Raw genomic sequence first — 22106 nt, 5'->3', positions numbered from 1 at the left:
TCAATTGAAATCAAAAATTTCACTTCCAAATGGTTGGAATAGCAGTCGTATTCTTGTAGTTCTATCGGGCCTGTGGAATAAAGTTAATAACTAGGTAGTAGTCCTTGTCTGGGTTTAGCGTGGCCATTAGCCAGTCATTGGCTCCTCAAATGACTTTCCCCCTAACTCAAGTTAATTAAAAAACCGCCCACCCACACAATCAGCTTATAATCAGCTTATATTCTGGTAAAATTTATATCCACCCGCTCCTCCTCGCGATTATGCCAGGCAAGTTGTCATAAACTAATGACATGCCAAACCATAAGCGCCATCTAGCGAGCGGTGCGTGCAGCTACGTGGACTGCATATTAAACTGCAATTCTTTTTTTAATTTTTATTTTTTTCTAGTAAGCAAACTGCAAGTGCAACAGCAACTACAGTAATTATGACGAGGTTACATCGGGGGGAACCTAATGGCCTGGCTCGCCAGCTAGCCCATTGTTGGGCACGCGGGGCTTTAAGTAGCTTTTAATAAGCGTTCGCGTCAAGCAAATAAATAATTATAATAAATAAATAATAAATTACGGCAATCGTCAGACATTCGCGGGCTAGATGGCTGAATGGCTGGCTGGTACAGTCACACCGTGTTGCCGTCTCCTTCCGGCTAATTACACCCGCCAAAGGGCACATGCAAAGTGCAACATTTGATTTGATTTCCTCCTCCACCTATCCACCTTTCCACGTAATAACAGACCTCCCTCCCACCTGCCATCGACGTCCTATTTTATCGCGGGTTAATTAAGCGTTTTAAAGACTCAATTTGAATGCAACTTAGACGATCGATTGACGGCCATTTAGTTGCATTTTCATATTTTGCAGCTCATTATCGGGGGAGACTTTTAACGAGTATGCAAATGATGAAATGCATTTGAGAGCGTTATTGATAATGAAAGCTGCTGAATCGGGCAACCCACTACAGTACTTGACCAAGCTCTCACTGGCTTTATCGCAAGAAACGGGACGGTTACCCGGATAATCGATTTTAAATTCGATTACCATAACACTTGCCTGGCAAACCCCCTTAGCCGAATAAAACACTTTACAACCCCAGATAAGGGCCAGGAACCACCCTCGGTCGTATCGTCGAATGGTCATGTCATGCCACACGAGGTCCATTTGCAAGGACCCTGTACACTGTATACTGTGCTGTACTGCAATGTACCCCGCGGCCAAATTCTAATTATAATCGCATATCGCATGTGCCAAAGCCCCAATAAACCTTTGTCAAGCGATTCGCCCACTAAGCTCTCCTGCCCCGCGGACCCTTTCCCGGACTCTATGTCATTAACGCCCCATACTTCCCACAGCGGAGGTCCTTGCATTAATTTTTGCACTGCCACAGAGTGAAATAATAATAAAAAAAAAAAAATAATCGCAATGAAAGAAAGAAATTTCCATAATGAGCACGTACACAATCACTTACCCCATGCAATTGGCAAAAAAAGGGGTTTTGCGCTTAACTCCGTTCGGGGGTTGCAAAAATTTTATAATTAGTTGGCCGTTGCCCACCAACGGCACCAAAGTGCAGGTTTTCGAATCCAATTTTTTCCAACTTTTTTGCCAAATATTTAGACGTTGATTATGGCCGCTTCACCCCTCGAGTCGGGTTCTGCAAATGATTTTGGTGCGTGCTCAATTGGGGAGTTTTCAAAAGCGAACTGGGAATGGGAACAGGAACAGAACCGAATGAGTCGCCTCCCTCCTGGCATTTCTTTTGTTTTTCGCTAATTTAGCGAAATTATGTTTTGTGCTCTCATGTCTAGATGTCGTGTGCGGTTCGTGGTGCACTCCTGGTTGCCCTTCCGACCGATCCTTGCTGGTCCCTACCCCCGGCTAGATTACACGGCTGCCACACGAAACAGGACATGCAACTCACCTATTACTCGATGTTTTTTGAGTGGAGGGTATTATGATTGTTATACCATCTTGGTGGCTAATAAGGAATACAGATTCTTTGAAGAAGTCCTAGATAGCTAGATTTTTTATATTAATTATAATAATAAACATAAAGGAGGTCTAAAATCTATGTGAATTGGTTTTAACATGTTGTCTAAGGCACCATTTTTTTGAATCCTTCCTTATAGAGCATTTAAAATTCGTTAGTAATCAACTAATGATACCCTGCTATTTCTCATTATTATTTTCCTTTATAAATGAATTAAAATCGCCGAATGTGGGCGATCAACTGCCAGCGAGCCAGCGGGAAAAAATCGAAAAGGAAGAACTCTTCTTTGCAAAAAAACCAAACAGGAAAAAATGCGAATAACTCATTACGCGGCGCATTAAGGACAATGTCTGGCCGAGTGCGAAGGGGCAGGATCCAGGACCCCAGGATCCCAGAGAGGGTTGATTTTTCAGCTTCAGACTGGGCATGACTTTGACTTCCTTTCCCCGGTTATTTATAATTTTTCTGTTTTTATTTTGTAGCTCGTCTCTCTCTGGGGGCGTTTGGTTGCACATGTTTATTGTTGCTGCCGTGCTTGTTGTATTGAATACGCCTCCGGCGATTGTTGTTGCTGGTATTGGCATCGCCTAGTGCGTGCTCGGCTTCAATCACGCAAATTTCATTATTATTATTATTATTTTTTTAATGATTTGAGTGGAAAATGTAAATGGAATGAATAAAACGGGCATTTGGAAAGGAAGTTGGCCGAAGTCTACTGACCGGATTGCAAGTGCCCATTGTGTTCGATATTTCTGGATGGGTTAACGATGAAGATGGGTGAGGCCTTAGTCAAAATATGCTTTAAACGAATATTTATTCATTAAATTTTGTCCTGGAAAATCCCGCATTAGGGACACCTACCACAACACCTTGAAAACTTTGCCAGGACAGAAAACTTTAAATACATTTCGTTCTACCCCAAACCATTGGTTCCATTATAATACATATATCAGTCGCTGTATTTCATGTGTAATCGTGTGTAATTTTTAAGAAAATTGCACGTTTTGGTATACACCCTCAGTGGCAGTAGAAGCAGCAGTTGCAACCCTAAAACAATGAAACCCCATCCCCCCAACAAGAACTTGTGGAACTTTTTATGCTCACGTCTATGTCGGAGTGTGTGTGTGCGTAAATAAATGTTGCATAAATAATTTCAACTCAATGACTTAATGTTGCTTTGGCCACCCGTGCCTTCCCATTATTGATTATTTTGTGCCCCGGAATAAGTTGGCTAAAGCAACCAAAATCCCGGGCAAGAAGGGGCAGCAGGTTGCAGGTTGCAAGTTGCTAGTTTCTGTTTGGCTGCTCTGCCCAGTTGCTGCAACCTCCATTCACTTCCTCGATGCCGGGGCACTCGAGTTTGTCGTTGGCTATTTAATATGCATTTTGCGCTAATTACAAATCAAAAGAAAAATTTAATAGCCCAAGAGTTGGCCATAAAAATGAAGTTGTCTAGAGCGGGCCGTGGAGTTCGGGTATCGGGGGGTTGGATGTCCGTTGGACGTTCGTTGCCGTCCGGGCACTGGTTTCTAATCAAAAATTGCTTTGTGCCACATTTGGCTCCTAACTCTAAATGATGGCAAGTGTGCTACAATTTAGTTTGACTATTAATTACAACAAGTTGCAGCAGCGGCAGCAACGGCAGCAATAGCAGCAGCAACAGCAGCAGCAACATGTTCTACATGTTTGCAAAGCCATGCAAAATTATTGATGATTTTATTAATTTGAATATTGCCTACGAATTGCTGTCGAAGACAAAACGCTCGCCAAACGACTCTCCTCGATCCGATCCGATACGATAGCATGCCCATCCTCTCCAGAGCTGGCAGCTTTGAATGATAAATTTTTTATGCCCGCTTCTTGGCGGCGATAGAAAGTTGCATGGAAATTGCAATTTATAGCTTGGCAGCAGCAACTGCAGCAAGAGCAACATGTTGCAGGTACCAAGAAAATGAGTATAATTAGACCGGTTTGTAATGCGTTTGCCAGTCGATAGGATAGGATAGGATAGGAGCTAAGCGTGTGTGTGTCTCATGTTGCGGATGGCATGTTGCTGGCGTGCATTGAAAATGAAGCTAGCTTGATTTGAATTATAGTTGCCAGCATGGCGATAATTAATCGTGCTATTTAGTGTGCTACATGAAATTCTACTAGTTTGCTAGTTATTGATTAGATTTCGTGGCGAGCAGCGATCGCAGGAAGCGACAAAATATTGCCGTTGCCGCATGTTGCTGCATCGCTAGCAATTGCTCTTGCCGTTGCTACTGCTGCTGTTGTAGCCACTGGCCTCCGTGTAATTTTGTTAGACTTTAATATGCGCAAATTGTACTTAATTTGGCTGCACATTTTGTCGCTCCGATTTTTGCTCGAGTCACCAGCTTTCACAACATATTGCCAGATCATTGCAGTGGCAACTTGCAACCTGCAACCTGAAGCATTGCTCCCTTAGATTGCACTGATAGCCTCCGCTTGCACTTCACTTGCTTTTGGCATTTGCTGTTGACGCATGCCTGAAATTATTTTGTGTATTGCCGATGTGCACTCTGGCTTTTGAGTTTGCCTTTTTGTGTTTGTTGCTGCTATTGTTGATATTATGCATTGTTTTTGCTTCTTATGCATATGCCAGATGCCAGGGCAAGGGACAAGGGGCATGGGGCAAGGGGGAAAGGGCATGGAGCTGATGGCCAGACATTTGCATGCAACGTACGAAATTAATTATTACGTCCTCTCACCGAAACCCTCCAACCACCACCTACCCAAATGCCTCCCGGTTTCCTGGCCAAAATCTACAACACGCTCAGCTCTTTGCTCAACTCTGCCACTCGGGCTTGGACTCCGAGGCAGAGGCATTGGCATTGCATGTCCTGCACACTCCAACTTTCAAGGCACACGGTTCCTGGTGTGTGTTCCTTCTTCCTCCTCCGGCCACTACTTGCCCCTGCCTCTTGTGGCTCATTACGGCGATGGCTGTGTGGCCGGAAAAGTGCGTTCGTTGACTGCTGCCGGCTGGCCAGTGTCGACATAAACAACAGACACTGAAAGAAAGGGTTCTTATCTGATTATATCCTTTACTCTGCACACAGTACATAAAATAAGAAGAAACTAAGTATTTTCTCATAGTGCATAAGCTGCAGAAAACTGAGGGTCCGAATTCGAGCTACAAAAGTTCGAGTCTGACTGCGACTCGAGTTCTGAGTTCCGAGTGCAGTTGCTTGCATTATTACAACTGCAGACACACACACACTCAGATAGAAGGTCCTGTGGTCCTGGGAAGGAGTTGAAAGGATTACTAGGAACGGGAGCCAGCTGTATGCATTATGCATTAAAATCAACGCCCGTTTTGTGTAGACCTGCAGACAATGCTGCCTAGGACCTGCACTTCTTCTGTCTTCTGCTCTCTGTCCCCGAAATTGGGGCTTGTGTTTTTTTTTTTGGGCCAAATGTAAAGGCATAGGCATTGATGTTTCCTTCGTTGGCCAAAGTTAGGAAAGCTCTTTAGGCAAATTTTTGGTTAAATTTAGGCGCCTTTAGGACCTGGCTTTTACCTGGAATTTCTCTCAGCCCCAACGATTATGAGAGCTCATTGTATTTAAAGTACGCTTTTGAAAAGTGTCTACTTCTTATTATCCTTATCTTGGCCAGAGATAGCATTCCATGGTCCATGTTTGTCCTGCACTCCCGAAACATTTTCATACGTACATATCCCTCCTCTTAATTTGGTCCTTAATTTCTCCTTTTTCTGGAAAACTTTCTTGCCAGACACGTACGCCGCATACTGCACCCCCGAATCCTTTTTGGTCAGCTGTCCCTCTTCGGACATAAATTATAATGCAGAGTAGGTGTAAAATTTTCGATCACGACTGTGCACAGACCCCTTACTCCTTCCACAGGCCACCGAAAGTTGCATCCCTCTTTTGCAGAGATATACCACCCGTATGCCTCAGAATTTGTGTCTATCATCTGGAGCTTTACACCGGAAATAATATATATATTTAAATATTTAAAAGTATACATAATTTTATAATATAATTATTTTTGTTAAGAAGATATAAAGAGATTCTTTTGATGATATTTCTATTTAATCGCCAAAATGACTTTATTTTATTTCTGTGCAATCCCCTCTTAACGTTTCCGGTGTGCAGACCGCCGTGACTGGAAAAGGACATGGCCTCAGAATCGGACTCCGACTCGAGCTCCGGCTACGCTTCGCATTTTGCAAAATTATGCGGCATATGTGGAGAGTCTGTGTGTGCCACCCCCAAGTTATTGTTGTTTGTGCCATGTTGCCGTGGTCAACCGACGGCCAACAGGGATAATTAATGAAATTAATGCGCTTGGGTATGGGTCTTAAGTGCACGGAATATATTCGATAAATGCAAATTCTAAATTATGAAGCCAAAGCCAGAAACCTGAGAAGGAGTCATATCCTGGAGGAGCTCCAACCAGACAGTATTAGATTGGGTACAGAAAATTGGGAATAATGGTTGGATTTCAGTCAGGTCTCTATATTTATTTTAATCCCTTAAAGTCTTTGTTTTCTTGACTTTAATTTTGTTCTTCAACTTATATCTCTGCGTTTAATTTTTAATGCCAGCCAAGGTACTTAACGAGGCCATTCTTTTATCCTTATTTTCAGGTGTGGCCCAGGATGCGAGCGGGTCAGTGACACGGGACATGGCCGAGGGCTGCGAGGACTCTGCCGGTGCCGCTGAATCCACAACGTCACAGTCACAGTACACACACAGTACGCTGGACAAGATGCTGGGCACTGTTCTCCCATGCGAGGCGGCAATTGGGGCAACACCCGGTGGCAGTAACAGCAGTAGCAGCAGCAGCAACACCAGCAACATCAACACCGGCGGCGGCAACACCAACAGCAACAACAGTAGTGGCGGTGGCAGCAACATTGTTAAGAGGGAGTTCTGCGATGGAAGTTTAATGCCCAGTGCTGGGGCCAGTGTTAACAATAATAATAGCACCATAACCAACAACAACAACAACAACAACAACAATAGTAGTAGCAATAACAACAACAATAATGCCAAATTGCAGGCACTGATTTGCAAAAGCAACACTGCCAACAACAATAGCAACAGCAACAATAACAATAGTAGCAGCAGCTCATCGTCCTCATCGTCGTCCTGCTCCTCATCCTCCTCGTCATCCAGCTCAGCCACCAGCACCCTGACCAGCTGCACCACCGCTGCCGTCGTGCCCTCCAACTGCTCCACGAGTGCCAACAAGTCGCCCGGCTCCGTATCACCCTACTCCCTCGGTCTCGGCATGGGTCTGGGCCTGGGCATGGGTATAGGAGCGGGTGCGGGAGCCAGCCCGAGTCCACTGCGCGAGGCCAGTCCGCTGCCCAGCAGCCGGTCGCCGCTGGGAGCCGCCGCCGCGGCCGCCAAGTCGCCCTGCAGCGGAGCAGCGCCCGCTTCGCCGCCGTCGGCCTCCTCCAACAGCTCGTCGCATGTGTTGGCGCTCAACATCAAAACCGAGTCGGTGAGTCGCACAGAAATGCTGAATCTGATTAATTCCCATATCGTATGAGCAACTGCAGATCAGTGGAGGACAGACGCGGTCACAATAGTAGCATTATTTACCCGATAATCTGAGAAATAAACCAGAAAAGTAATCATGTTGCAACGACTCCCATATGGGGTTGCAGATTCTTAAGATTTTTGTGTCAAAGCTACAGCTATTACTCTGACTGTGTCTGTCCAGAATTAAATAAATAACACCTTTGTGATTAGCTTGCGTGACACGTCTACCTGTAATAAGCATAAGCCGTCAAGAAACTTGTCTCTGGTGTTGAAGGTATATTAACCTCATGTCTTGCTGTGGGGACACTGGGGTCCTCGTGACTCACGTGCCACCCTCACGTCGCTGGATTGATTTTGATTTCTTGCTTGAATTTAATTAGCATGCACTCAGGCCTGAGACCGGGTTCGGGCGACGGATCATTAATTAGTCGCAGCTTTTGGACCGGCCTAATCAGTTTGATCGGCGGGCCAGCGGGCCGCAGAATGTTGCAACAACGCCAATCAAGGGCAACACCGCCGTCGCTGCCACAGCACTCTCAAGTATATAGTGCCCCGGGGCCGTTGTTGCTCAGTCGTGCTCTAGAATCGGTAAACAACAAAACGGCCAGCAAGCCAGAATAAAAGAATAAAACCTCAATTCCGAGCGCGGTCAAAATATTTCTGTCCCAATTTTAATGACCATAAAAAACCGATCACAGAAGGGAAAAAAAGACTTTTGTGCAATTGTCAGCAATAAATAAAAATTTCGCATGTCCTCGTCGGTTCGCAGCTTGGTTCTGTTTGTGTTTTTTTCTTATAAAAAATAAAGCTTTTTTTTTGTATATTGTGGTTGCTTGTTGCCTTGTGGCACATAGTTAGCCTGCGAATCAGAAAACTTTAACCGAAGCGGCAAGAACCAGAAAACAATCTGCTGATCACTGCGGGTTCTAATTTTTGTCCGCCAATGGGTCTTTGGCCGATTATTGTCGTTGGTCTTGTCGTAAAAATGCCTAAGTTATGAGTTAGCAAAATAAGGGATCAGCTTGTTTATCTTTCTTTTTTTGTTTTGAACTAAAAAGTGTGTCAACCGAAATGAATATAAATACGAAAAGGGCCGGGCATAAACAACTGACAGCTCAGAAATGCATGCCTATGGGAATTATTTGATAATTTTCCATTTAAATTCGCAATTAAATTGAATCGCTTGCCGATTGCTGACCCAATTCTAATGGAAAATCAATTCGCTGCGCAGTCTCGAGTATCTCTTCGACCGCATTCTGTGGCATTTTGGCCGCTTTGTCTCTGTCTTGGTCCTCGTATCCGCTGGATACGATCCACTCTAATGACACAATCAGCTCACACGATACAGGCACGCACACTCTGTCTTATAGAAACACTTACCTCCTCCACCGCCGCCACTAACAGAATGCTGTAAAAAGCAATTAATAAAAAATAAAGCAATCAAAATATAAAAAAGGAAAAAATGAGTAAACAAGAAAGGAAAGCTAACTTCGGGCGGAGCCGAAGTTGATATACCCTTGCAGTTCAGTCGCAGTCCGCTAGGTGGCGCCACCCATCTTATTTTATTAGATATATGGCGGATCGTTTATAGTCGGCCGATCCTTATGAAAATTGGCAGATCAGATTGTTTTCCCCAAAATAGAATCTGTACCAAATCCCATCTTTCTAACTTAAAAAACACCAAAGTTATGCCAATTTCGATCGTTCTATGACAGCTATCGGATATAGTCGGCCGATCCTTATGAAATTTTGTACATAAGATATTTTGGTCAAATATAACATGTGTAGAAACTCCCAACCCTCTAACTTAAAAAACACCAAAGTTATGGCATTTCCGATCAATCAGTTATATGGCAGCTATAGGATATAGTCGACCGATCCCGGCCGTTCCGACTTATATACAGCCTGCAAAGGAAAGAAGGGTGTGTGCAAAGTTTCAACTCGATAGCTCCAAAACTGAGAGACTAGTTTGCGTAGAAACAGACAGACGGACAGACGGACAGACGGACATGCTCATATCGACTCAGGAGGTGATCCTGATCAAGAATATATATACTTTATAGGGTCGGAGATGTCTCCTTCACTGCGTTGCACACTTTTGACCAAAATTATAATACCCTCTGCAAGGGTATAAAAATAGAAAAAGGTGCATTAAATTTATGTGCTTGCAGTCAAATGAGTAATCGACTGCGACGGCGAGACAAGCGGCAACAAAGCCGCAACATTTATTGAAAATTAAGCAAAAAACAAAAAGTTTCTAAAGAAAAAAAGCACAAGCTCAAAGGCAGCAAATAATAAGCGCGAAATAATCAGCACACACACACTGTTCACAGTAAAGATTGAGGAAAATAAACGTATAGGAAAATAAATTGTCTATTGGCAGCGCCAAACAAGAAAATCCAGGTGCAATAAAAATCGAATTAGAGGCCAGAGGAAAAAATAAAGTTATAAGTACAAAGCATTTTGAAAAATTAATGTGTCTCTCTGAGATATTAACAAGACTACATGATACACTAACTTGAATATTTTAAAGGAGGTAGCTTGAGACCACTCTTGTTGAAATGGAAACTGGTAGCATGCTTTTGAAAGCCTTTAACACCCTAATACCCTTACCTCAAGTAAAATATATTACATCTAATTATGAGGCCTAAGCCAACTACGCAGCTGTGTCCAGTTTTTATTTTTTTCGACCAATTGGCGGTTTCTTGAAGGCCTAGATAGCCGCCAACCCGCTGGGTGACTCATAGGCCTCTAATGAGTATCAGCCTGTGGCCAAGCCTTTTGGCCTTTTGGCTGGATAGGCAGCTAGGCAGCTCACCTGGTGAAAGTCGTCCACTCTAATTTGAGGCTTACTAATTATAAGCGGATCACAAGCTGTACTCGGACTACTACAACTCCTTCTGGGTGGAAAACATGCCGCGCATGCGCAATGAACCGCCCGAGAGTTCTACTACGTGCGTGCCAAACGGATTTGACTCTTGTGGGTGTTTTTTTTTTTTTCCACCTTTTATTTTCTCGTTTTCTGGTGCAGTGTCATCGCGATGATGACGAGGGGCCCATGCCGATGATGAAGTTTTTATGGCAACCGGTTTCTGCATTTTACTTTAAATGTTGCAAATATTTAAGCGGGATTATCCATCCACTGCCACACGGCCCCAGCTCCGTTTCGATGGAAAGCCTGGCCTGGCCTGGTTCTTTTTGTTTTTGGTCTTGTTTTGGCCTGAGAGTGTTCTTGGCCCTGGTTATCGTACTCCCAGCTGTGTTGCATGTAAATCGTTTGTAATTAGTTGAAAGTCTTGACGCGTAAGTGCAACACAAAACCAAAACAGCAACAAGAACGGAAAGGCAGCAGCAGCAGCAAAAAAATATTAAAGAGGAGCAGGCAATAATTGCTTATTAAATGAATGTTTTGTGCAAAAATTTTTATGACTAACCACGTGAGCGCTAAATTGACTGCAAATGAGCCAAAGATGGCCCATTGTCGGCACTGAAATCGGGGTGGGGCAGGGTAATTTAAATGGTAGATGCATTGATAAATGACTGGGGGCCTCTTAGCGGGCCCTGAGATCTTCGTATGCGGCCGAAATTTTAGATGCGTGCTACGAAAAACTTTTCACACATTATACCTCCCCAGTGTTTAAGGTGCCCCCATAAACTGCAGCCAGCTCCCAGCTCCTTTGTCCAAAAGTCCATTGGGGTTTTTGTTTTTGGAAGAAAATAAATTGGAAACCAACGAACCCCAAGACAAGACCCAAATTCCTTGGCAGACATTTTGGTTCGTTCGTTTTTCGTTGATATTAATTCAAAATTAATTGCAAATAAATTACAAAGCAATTTGTGTGTCGAGCTTGTTGGTTGCGGCTTTCGTCTGCGCCAACCAACAGCTGCATGCAACATTGAAATTGTCAGTGAGTTTAAGTATAAATTAATTATAATTATTATTGCAAGTAAGTTCAACTTATGCCCGTCCACGTAATGCCAATAATCATCGGGCCAACTCGACGCAGTGTAATAAGTATATGGCAAGTTGATTTTGACGTTGTCTCTGACTCTGACTCTGTTGGCCTGCCTTAATTTCATTTACGCAAAAGCCGAGAAAAAATAACAAACTGCAAATGGCAAATTGCCTTCATCTTAATTATGGTGGTATTAAAAAATTATTAACAATGTTTCTGACGTTGTGCCGACAACAGCATGAACTGGTTGTTAAACGTAGAGTCCAGCTTGTGGTTTTAAATATCAGCAAATAATAAGCTAATTTCTATTGCGTGATAATGCCATGTAAATACTGTACTTCAATGATTCATAGATGCATCTGCAGGAGTGGATGCACATATGAATCACTGCTCAGGATCCAGTCTTCTGACCTTTTCCTTAGTCATATGCCAGATGGGCATCCAAATAAAAAAAACTGGTACAGATCAGGACTGACCCCGAACTATCGATGGCATCCCGACTGGCGGGGAGATAGGAGGACCGGCCAAATAATTAGCGAAACGCGATTTGGGCCAGTTGCCGGGACCAGAAAGGCCGCCATGGGAGAAAATATAGAAACCATGCCCACTGGCCATATGAGCGGAAAGCTAGCGAGGCTGGAGTTTGGCATTAAAATAAATTTAATATAGCCGCCGCCGCAGCCGCCACCGATCTCCTAGCTTCGAGCCGGTTGGTCCATACCTAAGCCTGAGCCTCGGCCTGAGCCTGAGCCTGAACTTGGCTAAAAAAGAGCTGGGACAGGGGCCTCTCATAATTTGCGAGGAGAGTCCAGGAGGAAGCTGCAGGCCGAGTCGCCAGATCGAACTCGAAACCGAGACACTCCACAGACGCTGTGTGGCTGCCTCAACTTGGCTTCAATTAAACCTGGCTAGTATGTGTGTTTGTGTGTGTGAGCCAGCAATAGTTAAAGCCAAAAATAGCATTTAAACTCATTAATTTAACGCGTGATTATGACCATGTTTGTAAGAGTACAACTCCGACTCGGAGTTCGTGGCTTCGACTTGCCTGCTGGAAGTCTGTCGAGTCCGGAGTATGAAAAACGTTGCCAAAAGGCATAATATTTGTTGCTTGTGTTATTGTTACCACTCGCTGTTATTTTTGTTTTTGCAATTGATGTTGCAGCTATGCTGTTGCTGTTGCTGCTGCTGCTGCTGCTGATGCCTTTGCTCTTGGTTTTGGCATTTATTTTGCGCTTCTTTTGCGGCCCCAAGAGATGAGCGGGTATCGGTTTTTGGCTTGTGAATTGGCCTGGCCAGTTCGTTTCGCCTCGCATTGTCGATGTTTTATGCATCAGCGGGAAAATTCAGGCCACACAGATAGAAAATTAAGAAATAAAATCGAGGGTAAAATATCCTTAAACTTAAGACAAGCCGACTCTAAAAAATGATTTTGTTTCATTAGTTTATTGTTTCTAGGAAGAGTAATAGCTGAAAACTAGTCAGTAATTTATGTTTAAATTACCATTTGAGTTTATATTTTTTTATTAAGATTTCTGTCAGTGCATTTCCCTGAATGCGTCACAAATTAAATGCACATTCGCCTTGACTTAAGGAAAAAAAATCCACAAAACAAGCTGGAAAACCAAAAACATAAAAAAGATGCCACAATTGCGATAATTTTTCTATTTGTTAGCATTGCGTTTTGGCCCCAAAAGAAATTGGCCATGAGCAGACATACCTTTATGGCCCGAACCGAGCGGGAGAGCATTAATTTTTTTATGTGCTCATTGTGGGGCCAAGTCCAATGGCAATGGTCTAAGCCAAGTCCAAGTCCGAGCCAGGCTCTTAGCCCGTTTTGTTTATTTAGCCCAGCCATGCAAAGGAGGGACGGGACATGGTCTACAGGGGGGCTGGAGGAATAGGGTGGGGGTGCCTCTTCTCTACTTGATAATTGCAATGAAATTGCATTCTACTTCCATTTAGCCAAAGGCGCTAATTCGTTTATTATGAGCTTCGTGGGCGGAGCAGAGCGGGGAGAAGGTAGAACTGGGTGCTTGGTGCTGGGTGCTGGGGGGTCGTAGTCCAACTTAGATCCATTCCGCAGATGGCATAGAAAATTTCCAAGAAAAATGCATAATTTTCTAGTCTCTGGATTGGGTGTGGCACAGATAATAAAAATAGAAATAACAATGGCAATGGCCAACAAGTTTTCTCTCCGATTTTGTTTGTTTAATGAGTTGCTTTTGCGGGTGGATAGCTAGCCAGGCTGAGAAAGGATCAACCACCAATATATTGCAAAAAAAATATATTAAACAACATACAATTTTTTAAAACCAGTGACTTTGGAGAGTAATTAGTCTGCTAACTAATTGCCACTAATGTGCATGTGCAAAAAACAAGAAGGGCGGTCCATAGGACTTTTCAAAAGTTTGTTGGTGTCATCGTTAGTTGGCTTTGTGTTGTTGCTTTGTTATTGGCAGTGCCAATTAAGTGAAGTTTATGTGCATCAATAAATTATGAGTGTCGCAGCTGACATATGCGACACAGTTTATAGAATAAAAAAAAAAAGAAACCGGGTGCGGAACAGTTCGAGCCAAAAACATTGACGCAAAACTTTTGGCCAAAAAGGACAACGGAAATGTGGTTCTGTCGGCGAGTGCGACACATGTCGCTAAGGTAAAATAGTTATTAGTAAATATATTCAGTACTTTATTTGCATACCGCCCCCACCGCTCCCCTACCCCTCACACACACACACACTCTTGTCCTGGGCATGTATATTACACATCCGCCGGGTTGTCCGCCAAACAAGCTCGTCTGAGGGTAACTAATGAAACAATTGACGTGCAGAGAGGGACCCGAAAGCCGGTTGATACCCGAACCGAACAGTAGTTGACTGCAATAATTATTCAAGCGCCAAGAACAACAGCTACGGCAGGGCAGGGTAGGGCATGGCAGTAACAGGAGCAGGAGCAGGTGCAGGAGCAACATCGTCACCGTAGACAGCAACATCAATACGGCAGAGGAGCAACAGCAACAGCAGTTGCTGGATAGATGGCTATTATGCGCCCAACTTAACCTGTTTTAGTAATTAATTTGGGTATTGTATGTTTTAATTAGTTTAGAAGGCAGTAGTTGCACTAACGGCAAACAGGAGGCTCATCCCAGAGAGTCTTTTGAGAATAAAATTTCATTATGAGGCATATGTTGCGTGAACTTTTATAGAAAAGGTTTTGAGTTCAGCTTTTTTTAATTTCCTTTACCTTAAGAGCACTTTTTCAAACCCTTTTCAGAGACCATTTCACTAGAAATTTATTTCTTTTTACCGTCAATCGTAGTTGCAACCCTTCTGGCCACATCGCGAATACACACCCCCAACATTACCCGACATAGTCGGACATATTCCGGCTAATTACGAGTCGCCTTCGGGGGCGGCCAAAGCATATTTCAAAGTCCGGCTAAATACATTTTTAATTATGATTTTGCGTTAATAATTATGACCTAAGCTAACGGCAGCAACAAAACGAGTTGCAAGTTGCTGTCGTGCACGAGTTTGCTTGGTGTTGCTCCTGTTGGTGTTGCTGTTGCTGTTAGTGTGTTGCAGCTCGTAATAGCCTACGATACCCAGCGGAGTCGTCGAATGGTTTAAATTAATAATTACGCGAAAAAGGCAAAAAGGCGCAGGCCACGAGGCACCGACCAACGGCGACTGGGAGTCGTTCTTGTTGCATGCATGTCAGTGAAAATAATTAATGCACTTAATGTATAATTATTTCAATTAAATGATATACCCCCCTATTCGCAACCGCGATCGATCCGGTTCTCCTTCTCTTCGGCCTAATTGGGTGGGACTGGTAAGAATTAGGGTCGGCCTAATTGGCATTTCGTTTACTGATCACTGATAGACATACACATAAAATGAGGAGCCTGCTCCTGAATCAATCTGCGATTAAGAAGCCAAAGCTGATTGAAAACTTGTCTGGCCGTGCCTTCACTTTAGTCGACTTGACTTGGCTTAATTATGCTAATGTGGTGGCTAGTGACATTACCGTAAATATCATATGCTTGCTGTGAATTTATATTGACGGCCAATTGGATTATGGCCTAATATAGCCGAGCACTTAACTTAGTCGCCATTTGTCGCCGGGTGTTAACCAACTGATTAGCCGTCTTTCCCAATCGTACATTGGTCTCCACTCTGTATGACTTATGCTCCCCACCTGCAATACTCTAATCTTGGCAGCATAATTTAATGCAAGCTGCTAGCCAGTCTACCTGGCCGCTAATGCTCCTTTCTTAATTTGGTTTATTTTTTGTTGGCCACCCCGGCAATTATATTGCGATTAGAAAGTTTTTCTTCGCCGGTTCATGCCATTTCATATTTCTCCTCGTGTTTCTGCATGTGCAGAGTACGAATTTGGAAGGAGTTAGTATGCGGGTTAATGGCATATTTATTTATTATGGCCATTTTGTGCGAATTACGCTCGCGTGCTGAGTAACTTTAACTTCTCGGACTCAGGCTCTGGTTCAGACTCAGGCTTCCCCTTTTCTGGACTTTTCTCTTTCTCTCGCCACAGCCTAAAAATCGAACAGGCGCCCAGGAATCATTGGCAGCACAAATTACTTCTGGCTTTCTCTGCCACAAATTCTGGGCAGCCCACGCACTCTTTCGAGCCTCACAAACTTGGCTGAGAGGACATAGTACTTGGGCAGGAGAGAAACCTCCATTTGAGACAAAGAGAAGTTGGAATGTGGCAAGATGCAGAGTAACTGAGAGCAAGTCCAGAGTAACTGATACAAAAGTGGCTTAAATAAAATGTGGAATTAATACTTGATTTGTCTTTAATAGTATTAGATAGGAGAATCTCGAACAACTTCCATTAAAATCATGTCTTTCCCTGCCAGTGCTACCAATTTAATTATGCCATGTCCAGCAGCTATTTTAGATTTGATTTTCCTGCATGTTTTTTCAGTTTTTCCTGCTGATGTTTGTGTCCTGACATCAGAACCCTTTTCCCTCCTTCCTCCGGCCAGAGTATTTTTCATATTTTAATTTAAATTAGAGGGCAACACCCACTAAGCCACTCAGTACTCAGTGGATGATGGCTGCTGCTGCTGCTTCCACTGTTGCAGACAGTGGAAAGCTGCTCGTAACTCAGTCAGACACTCGCTTCGAGCTTAACGCGCTGATGTATGCTAATGAGCCGGCATTGTCGCCGACTCCGGCTCCGGTTCTCTCCCTCCTCCTACACACTACGGCTCTAACTCGATTGCCGGAGCTGGTGGCGGTGTGGGAGGAGCTGCAGCCGGAGCGCTTCCATAAATATGCATAATGCAATTAACAGCCAAATGTAATTGCGAGCCAGAACAAGAAGGACGAAAAAAAAACAAGAGAAAGTTTTCAATAACAGAGAATCGAATAATAAATACCCGGTACTTGGGTCAGATCTTTCTACTACTGTCTATCTACTAAGATAAGTGTATTGTTCTTGAAATAAATATTACATAACTCTAAGGATTTCCATTAATTGTTCAAACTTTCCACTCGGCTGTGTTAACTTTCCACATACCTCGTACCAAGAGCTGGCAGGAGAGCTGCCTGGCTGCCCGGCTGCCTGGCATTAGCAGCTGACAAACCACCCGCATGGCATTCACTGTCTCGTCACATCACATCACTTGGCGCTACATGACAGGGTTTCTTTCTCTTTCCTTGAACGGCCATCCGTCTCTTTTGGTTTGCATATGCCCGACTTTCCCGGACCGACCAGCCAACCGGCCAACCGGCCAACCTGTTCCCTCGCACATTTTAATTAGGCTATTAAACAATTGCAGAACGCATGTTAGTTAGGCCCCGGGTTCGAGCCGGAGTCTCGAGCCTCTAGCCTGTCTCTCTAACCAGTTTTCCGCCAGCGGCCTGTCCTCGCAGTTCGCAGTTCCGCCTCAAATCGAATTGAATTGAACCAAAATACTTCGAATCTGCCCCGGCAAATCTGTGCCAAATTTCGCATAAGCTCTACCAACAGTTCAGAGCCGAATAACCGTTGCGTGCCTAGGCCCAGTCAGCAATTTTGGCTTTTGGCTTTGTCTTAGTATATGCAGTGAGAGAAAAAGTGACAAAATATATTTAATAAAATATACAAATTCATTTAATTAAGAAAATTAAATACTCATGAATAGATTAATCTCTTTTTTAATAACTTATGAATAGTGTTTCAGTTTCTTAAATATTTCCAAGTGCTTCCAAGTCTTTAACTCCAACTATTTTTTGGGGCCCGGCTAACTCCGCTGACTTCATTCGACTTGGCCTGGCTGATTGGGCGCGCGTTGTTTTGCATTTCCAGGCCAGAAAACGGCGGACGGGGCTGCGTAATAAAATGCATTTTAATTTGGCTAAATGTTCAATTAAATTTAAACATGCGCAGTCCGCTGTTCGCGTTTTGTGTTGCCTGTCGCTCCGCTGTTTCGGCTGAAAAGTGACAGGACCCTCTTCTGATTCGACAGATTTTCAACAGTCCTTGGATCAGATGTCAGACTTTTAGTTTTTATCAAAAAGAAAAGTATCCGCTACCTCCATTCAGAAAAAAAAAAAATAGAAAATTTTAATTTGAAAATTCTGGTAATAAATTAAATGAATTGTTTTGGAAATGTTTTGGTCAACACTTAGCCGGGCCTTCACCAGGCGACAGAACTCCTCAGCATCTGCTGGTCCGCCAAAGAAGCCATCGGGATCCGATGGTCCGCCAAAGCCACCGGGATCTGGTGGTCGGTCAAAGAAGCCACCGGGATCTGGCGGTCCGCCAAAGAAGCCACCAAAGAAAACGGCTGAGTGCGAGACTCGAACGATGTGCAACCCAGGCGCGTATTGCGCCGAGTCCGATAGGTTTATCTCCATGTGGGATCCCCCGAAGAACCGCCGCAAGCCATATCCCTTCATAGTCAGCCGCTCCAATGCGCTCTGCTGCGAGCCGAACTGCACCAAGCCGCTGCCCTCGTTCGATGAGCTCTACTACTGGCCTTCGTGCAAGAACAAGAAGTACCAGAAGCACTGGGTGGAGTGCCCGCAGTTTATGATGCGCGTGAAGAAGGTCTGCGCCTACGACAAGCTGGAGGCCCTCATAGGGGAGTCGAATTTATCTGGGCCCTGCCCCCATTTGGCCCAGCTCGCCCGCTGCATAAAGGGCCGTAAGCCTCCCATATGCTTCAAGGCCAAGACGCCCTCCTGCTGCCGCCGACTATGCGCCCCCATGCCTTGCTGGTCCGAGTGCAAGAAGCCTCCGCTGGCCAAGAAGCCCCGCCGCCCGGCCGAGTGCGAGTGCAAGAGGCCGATCAGTCTCTGCGAGGTGGAGCGCGGACGCGTGTATGCCTTGAAGCATGGCGAGAATCATGTGTGTCCTGCCGCCATCAAGAGATACAAGGAGAGGAAGGCTAAGGAAGCCGCGAAGGCGAAAAAGGATAAGGGTCAGAGGAAGAATAAATCGGCCAAGGATGCCAAGAAGGAAAAGTGCAAGAAGAGCAAGAAATCAAAGAAAGATAGCAAAAAAAAAAAATAATAAATTCTAAATTTTGTTTTAAATTTCGACGACCCATCTGGATGACCACTCTAACCAAATGGCTTTACCACTAAAATCCTATTTTGAGAACTCCAATCTACGCCCAAAGTTTCATTTTAAATCCAATCGAAGAAATTTGGGAATGAAGAACCTCTCCCGAAATGGCGTGAGAAATAAAATATCAAAAGAGAATCATTTGAATTATTTTTGTGTCTCAATTGGTTGGAGGATTTTTTATCTACGGCATAAAGATTTTAGAAAAACTTTCCTCTGGCTTTACACAGAAGTTACCAGGTTCGCAGACTACAATATTTTAGGTAGGACAGCTAGTTATTGGTTAGTAATATCACTCGGCTTGGCCATCAGAATGGTAGCAACATACTGGTTTTTTCCTTCCTCTAAATTATTTAGAGCCTGCCTCAAAGCCAATCTCATTAAATGCCGCGACTCGGCCTCCGGAAGTTCGGCCCAAACGTTGTATCTCTTGTCCTGAAACGGATGCACTTCATCCTCCATAGTTTGTGACCCTTTCATCGTGGCTTTTTTGTTACAGGCCTTTAAGCTCATACTGCGGTTTGGCTTATTAGCCGGCACTACGATGGTCTTGAAGGGTCTGTAGGTATGGATGTCTTCTTTAGGATTAGCGGATGGGTTTTGCGGGTTTTGGTCACCGGCCTTCTTGGATTTCTGATGGCTCGGATTTGCGTGAGGAATGTTCTTGTTTTCGTCGGAAGACATCCACTGGAGAGGTTCAGCCTCCGCGGTGCAAGCCAATCGATTTCCGTCAGCCACTGAATCATAATCCAATAGATACGATTGCGGATCCAGTTCGTATGCCGAGATTAAGGGAGCTCCAAAGTCCTCTTGAAAAGGATCATCGTCGTCATCGGTTATTTCTGAAACTTCAGATGTGGACTCGTGAGAATCGGCATCTTGAGGAGCGTCTTCCTTGGTTTCCACCTGAGCTGTTTGCTGCTGTCTAGAAGCCTCCATCTCCCTGAAGACAGGCAGCTTTTTCAAAAGACTTATAACTTCATGTGCTTGAAAAACCTCCACTAACTTTTCATCCTCCGCTTTATGTTCCTTTAAGACGTCTTTTAATGAACTAATTTCCGATTCAACAGACCCTAGGAGAGTTTTGTGGCTTTGTCTTTGTTTGGAATGAAGATAGCCCCAAGAAGCATTCTCGGGCCCCACATAAGCGGATCCTATATTTTGGCAAGCGATCGCTGGATTTTCCGTATTCTCCAACGTTCTCAGGAGGCCTGATATCTCACGTATTTCTTTAATCATTTCGTTCAAGTTTTCGTGGACGTAGTCGATGAACTGAGGATCCGGTTCTTTTGAATTCACTTGAAGGGCCAGACGATCCCGTAGAGACCGCAGTGGATAACTAATAGAGTCCTCCCGCTTGGGACTGGGATTCTCGGCGTATTGGTAGTCACTCAACGCAGATATTTTGATACCGTCCTTGGAATTCGTCAGATTAGTTTGGGCATCTACGTCCAGTTCGTTGGGCTTGAAGTTCCACGTAGCGGTCATATCCTCGTCCTTTTCATCGGGGAGCTCAGAAGATCTGATCTTGAGATCAGAAGTTGTAGCGGCTTTTGATTTCCGCTCGGTATGGACGTACAGATCGTACGCTTGTCCCTCGAAGTTATCGACATTGAATTTTCGGCGTCTTCGATTTGCATTCCTGGAGCTCTTTGGTCGTAAAAATTTATCACAGTCATCTGACCTCCAGCGTATGGAATCCGCAGGCCTTATGCGGAGCGACCCGGAAAGAAATCGCGGCATCCTGCTGAAAGCCGATAGACGAGACATGTTTGAATTTTGGATATGTTTTGGAGTTCAGGGTTCCGGAAGTTAGCTCAAATGTTTCAAAGTGAGTTACATATTTGAAGTTAGCCTCAAATGTCCGGAAAGTTTGCTGGCTATGTCCAAGATTGCTGAGATTTGGGGGAAAACCTACGATCACCGGCAGACCATATCCAAGTGTGAATATTGGCTTCCGGTGATTGAAAGTTTTCCGGGAACTATGCAAAGTCCTTTGCTCCAAGCATCAAATGAAAGGACTTTGCATAGGTGGCACTCTTAGAATTTTTGAGGTGCCTGAGGACACTTGGGGCAGGGACAGAGGGGGATTCCGTGCTTGGCCATACGAGCGGCGTGTGAATACATTTCACACATGAGTGGCATTATCCTGCATCTGCACTCGGGCGGACGCTCTGGGACGATGGCTCGATCTTCCTGCAGGCACTCGGAGAAGCTGGGAAACGGACACTTGATCTTTTTGCAACCGGTAGGCGTTCGTACGATTTGGCAGGTCGGAGGAATCCGGGCCGCGCGACAGCAGGGCATCGTCAGGCGCTGACATTCCTTGGCCTTGCGGTTAATGCATTCCATGCGTTTCTTCTCATGATCCATGTTGCAAGCGGATGTCGGACAGAGTGGCAGGTTGCGGCGCATCACCTGTGGCGGAACGGCGTCGCACCAACAGCACACCCGCTTGGGCACCATCCGGGGACAGCACTCCCACCAGGTGCGCTGGTAGGTGCGGCACTTGTCCGAGGGCTTGTAGTAGAGAACGTCGAAGCGTACGTCTTCGCACTTGGGACAGCAGTGCTCTGGGTAGTGCCACAAGTACTCGGGCCGCTGATCCTTTGCATCCTTATAGTTCTCCCACATGGAGACGAAGGGATCGGGCCTAAGTTTGAAGTCCTTACTGTGACCGGACTTCTCGCAGGGGCGCTTCGAGATGCGCGAATCCACGCAGCAAGGATATCGCGGCTTCTTGCAGTCGATTTCGCTGCAAGGACGTACGGGTGGGTTCGTGGGACTGCACGGAGGTTCCTTCACGTTCTTACATTGTTTGTCCTTGGTCGCCGGACAGTCTATCGGCTTCCGGTAGTCGATCTTATCCTTTTTGAAAAATGCCTGGCTGGAACAAATTTCCCTAACCGGAGCAACGAGTGCCGGAAGGGATCGTGACGGCAGAAGCCTCTTGCTCAGGTAGCTGAGCATGGCTGCTGATTTTGAATTTGGCCTCCTTCTCGAGGAGATTAAGTTCCAAAACGTAAGCCGAAAGGGTGGGGTT

At 44.8% G+C, this 22106-nt stretch overlaps 4 protein-coding genes across 7 annotated transcripts in view; 2 read left to right on the top strand and 2 right to left on the bottom strand.

Annotated features, from left to right (window-relative positions):
• Window positions 1-22106, top strand: part of LOC6495204 (POU domain, class 6, transcription factor 2) — a 64271-nt gene that overhangs the window by 10798 nt on the left and 31367 nt on the right. For all 4 annotated transcript variants that reach the window (XM_032451032.2, XM_001958817.4, XM_032451031.2 and 1 more), the window contains exon 2: window positions 6621-7483. In XM_032451032.2, the coding sequence (XP_032306923.1) occupies window positions 6659-7483 (825 nt within the window). In that variant the 5' untranslated portion in view covers window positions 6621-6658. The remainder of the gene's footprint in view (window positions 1-6620; window positions 7484-22106) is intronic.
• Window positions 17965-19201, top strand: LOC6495202. Its single transcript, XM_001958827.4, has one exon. It carries the CDS (start codon window positions 18104-18106, stop codon window positions 19007-19009), a length of 906 nt encoding a protein of 301 aa, XP_001958863.1. The 5' UTR covers window positions 17965-18103; the 3' UTR covers window positions 19010-19201.
• LOC6495446 lies at window positions 19205-21032 on the bottom strand. The gene has a single exon (XM_014907824.3). The coding sequence runs from the start codon at window positions 20831-20833 to the stop codon at window positions 19340-19342; it is 1494 nt and encodes a 497-aa protein (XP_014763310.1). The 5' UTR covers window positions 20834-21032; the 3' UTR covers window positions 19205-19339.
• LOC6495445 (cysteine-rich motor neuron 1 protein) lies at window positions 21087-22105 on the bottom strand. Its single transcript, XM_001958825.4, has one exon. It carries the CDS (start codon window positions 22031-22033, stop codon window positions 21104-21106), a length of 930 nt encoding a protein of 309 aa, XP_001958861.1. The 5' UTR covers window positions 22034-22105; the 3' UTR covers window positions 21087-21103.

Source organism: Drosophila ananassae, chromosome 3L (assembly GCF_017639315.1).
Source record: "Drosophila ananassae strain 14024-0371.13 chromosome 3L, ASM1763931v2, whole genome shotgun sequence".
NCBI classification, from domain to species: domain Eukaryota; kingdom Metazoa; phylum Arthropoda; class Insecta; order Diptera; family Drosophilidae; genus Drosophila; species Drosophila ananassae.
The sequence above is the reverse complement of the archived record's forward strand: the minus strand, read 5'-3'. Positions and strand labels throughout refer to the sequence as shown.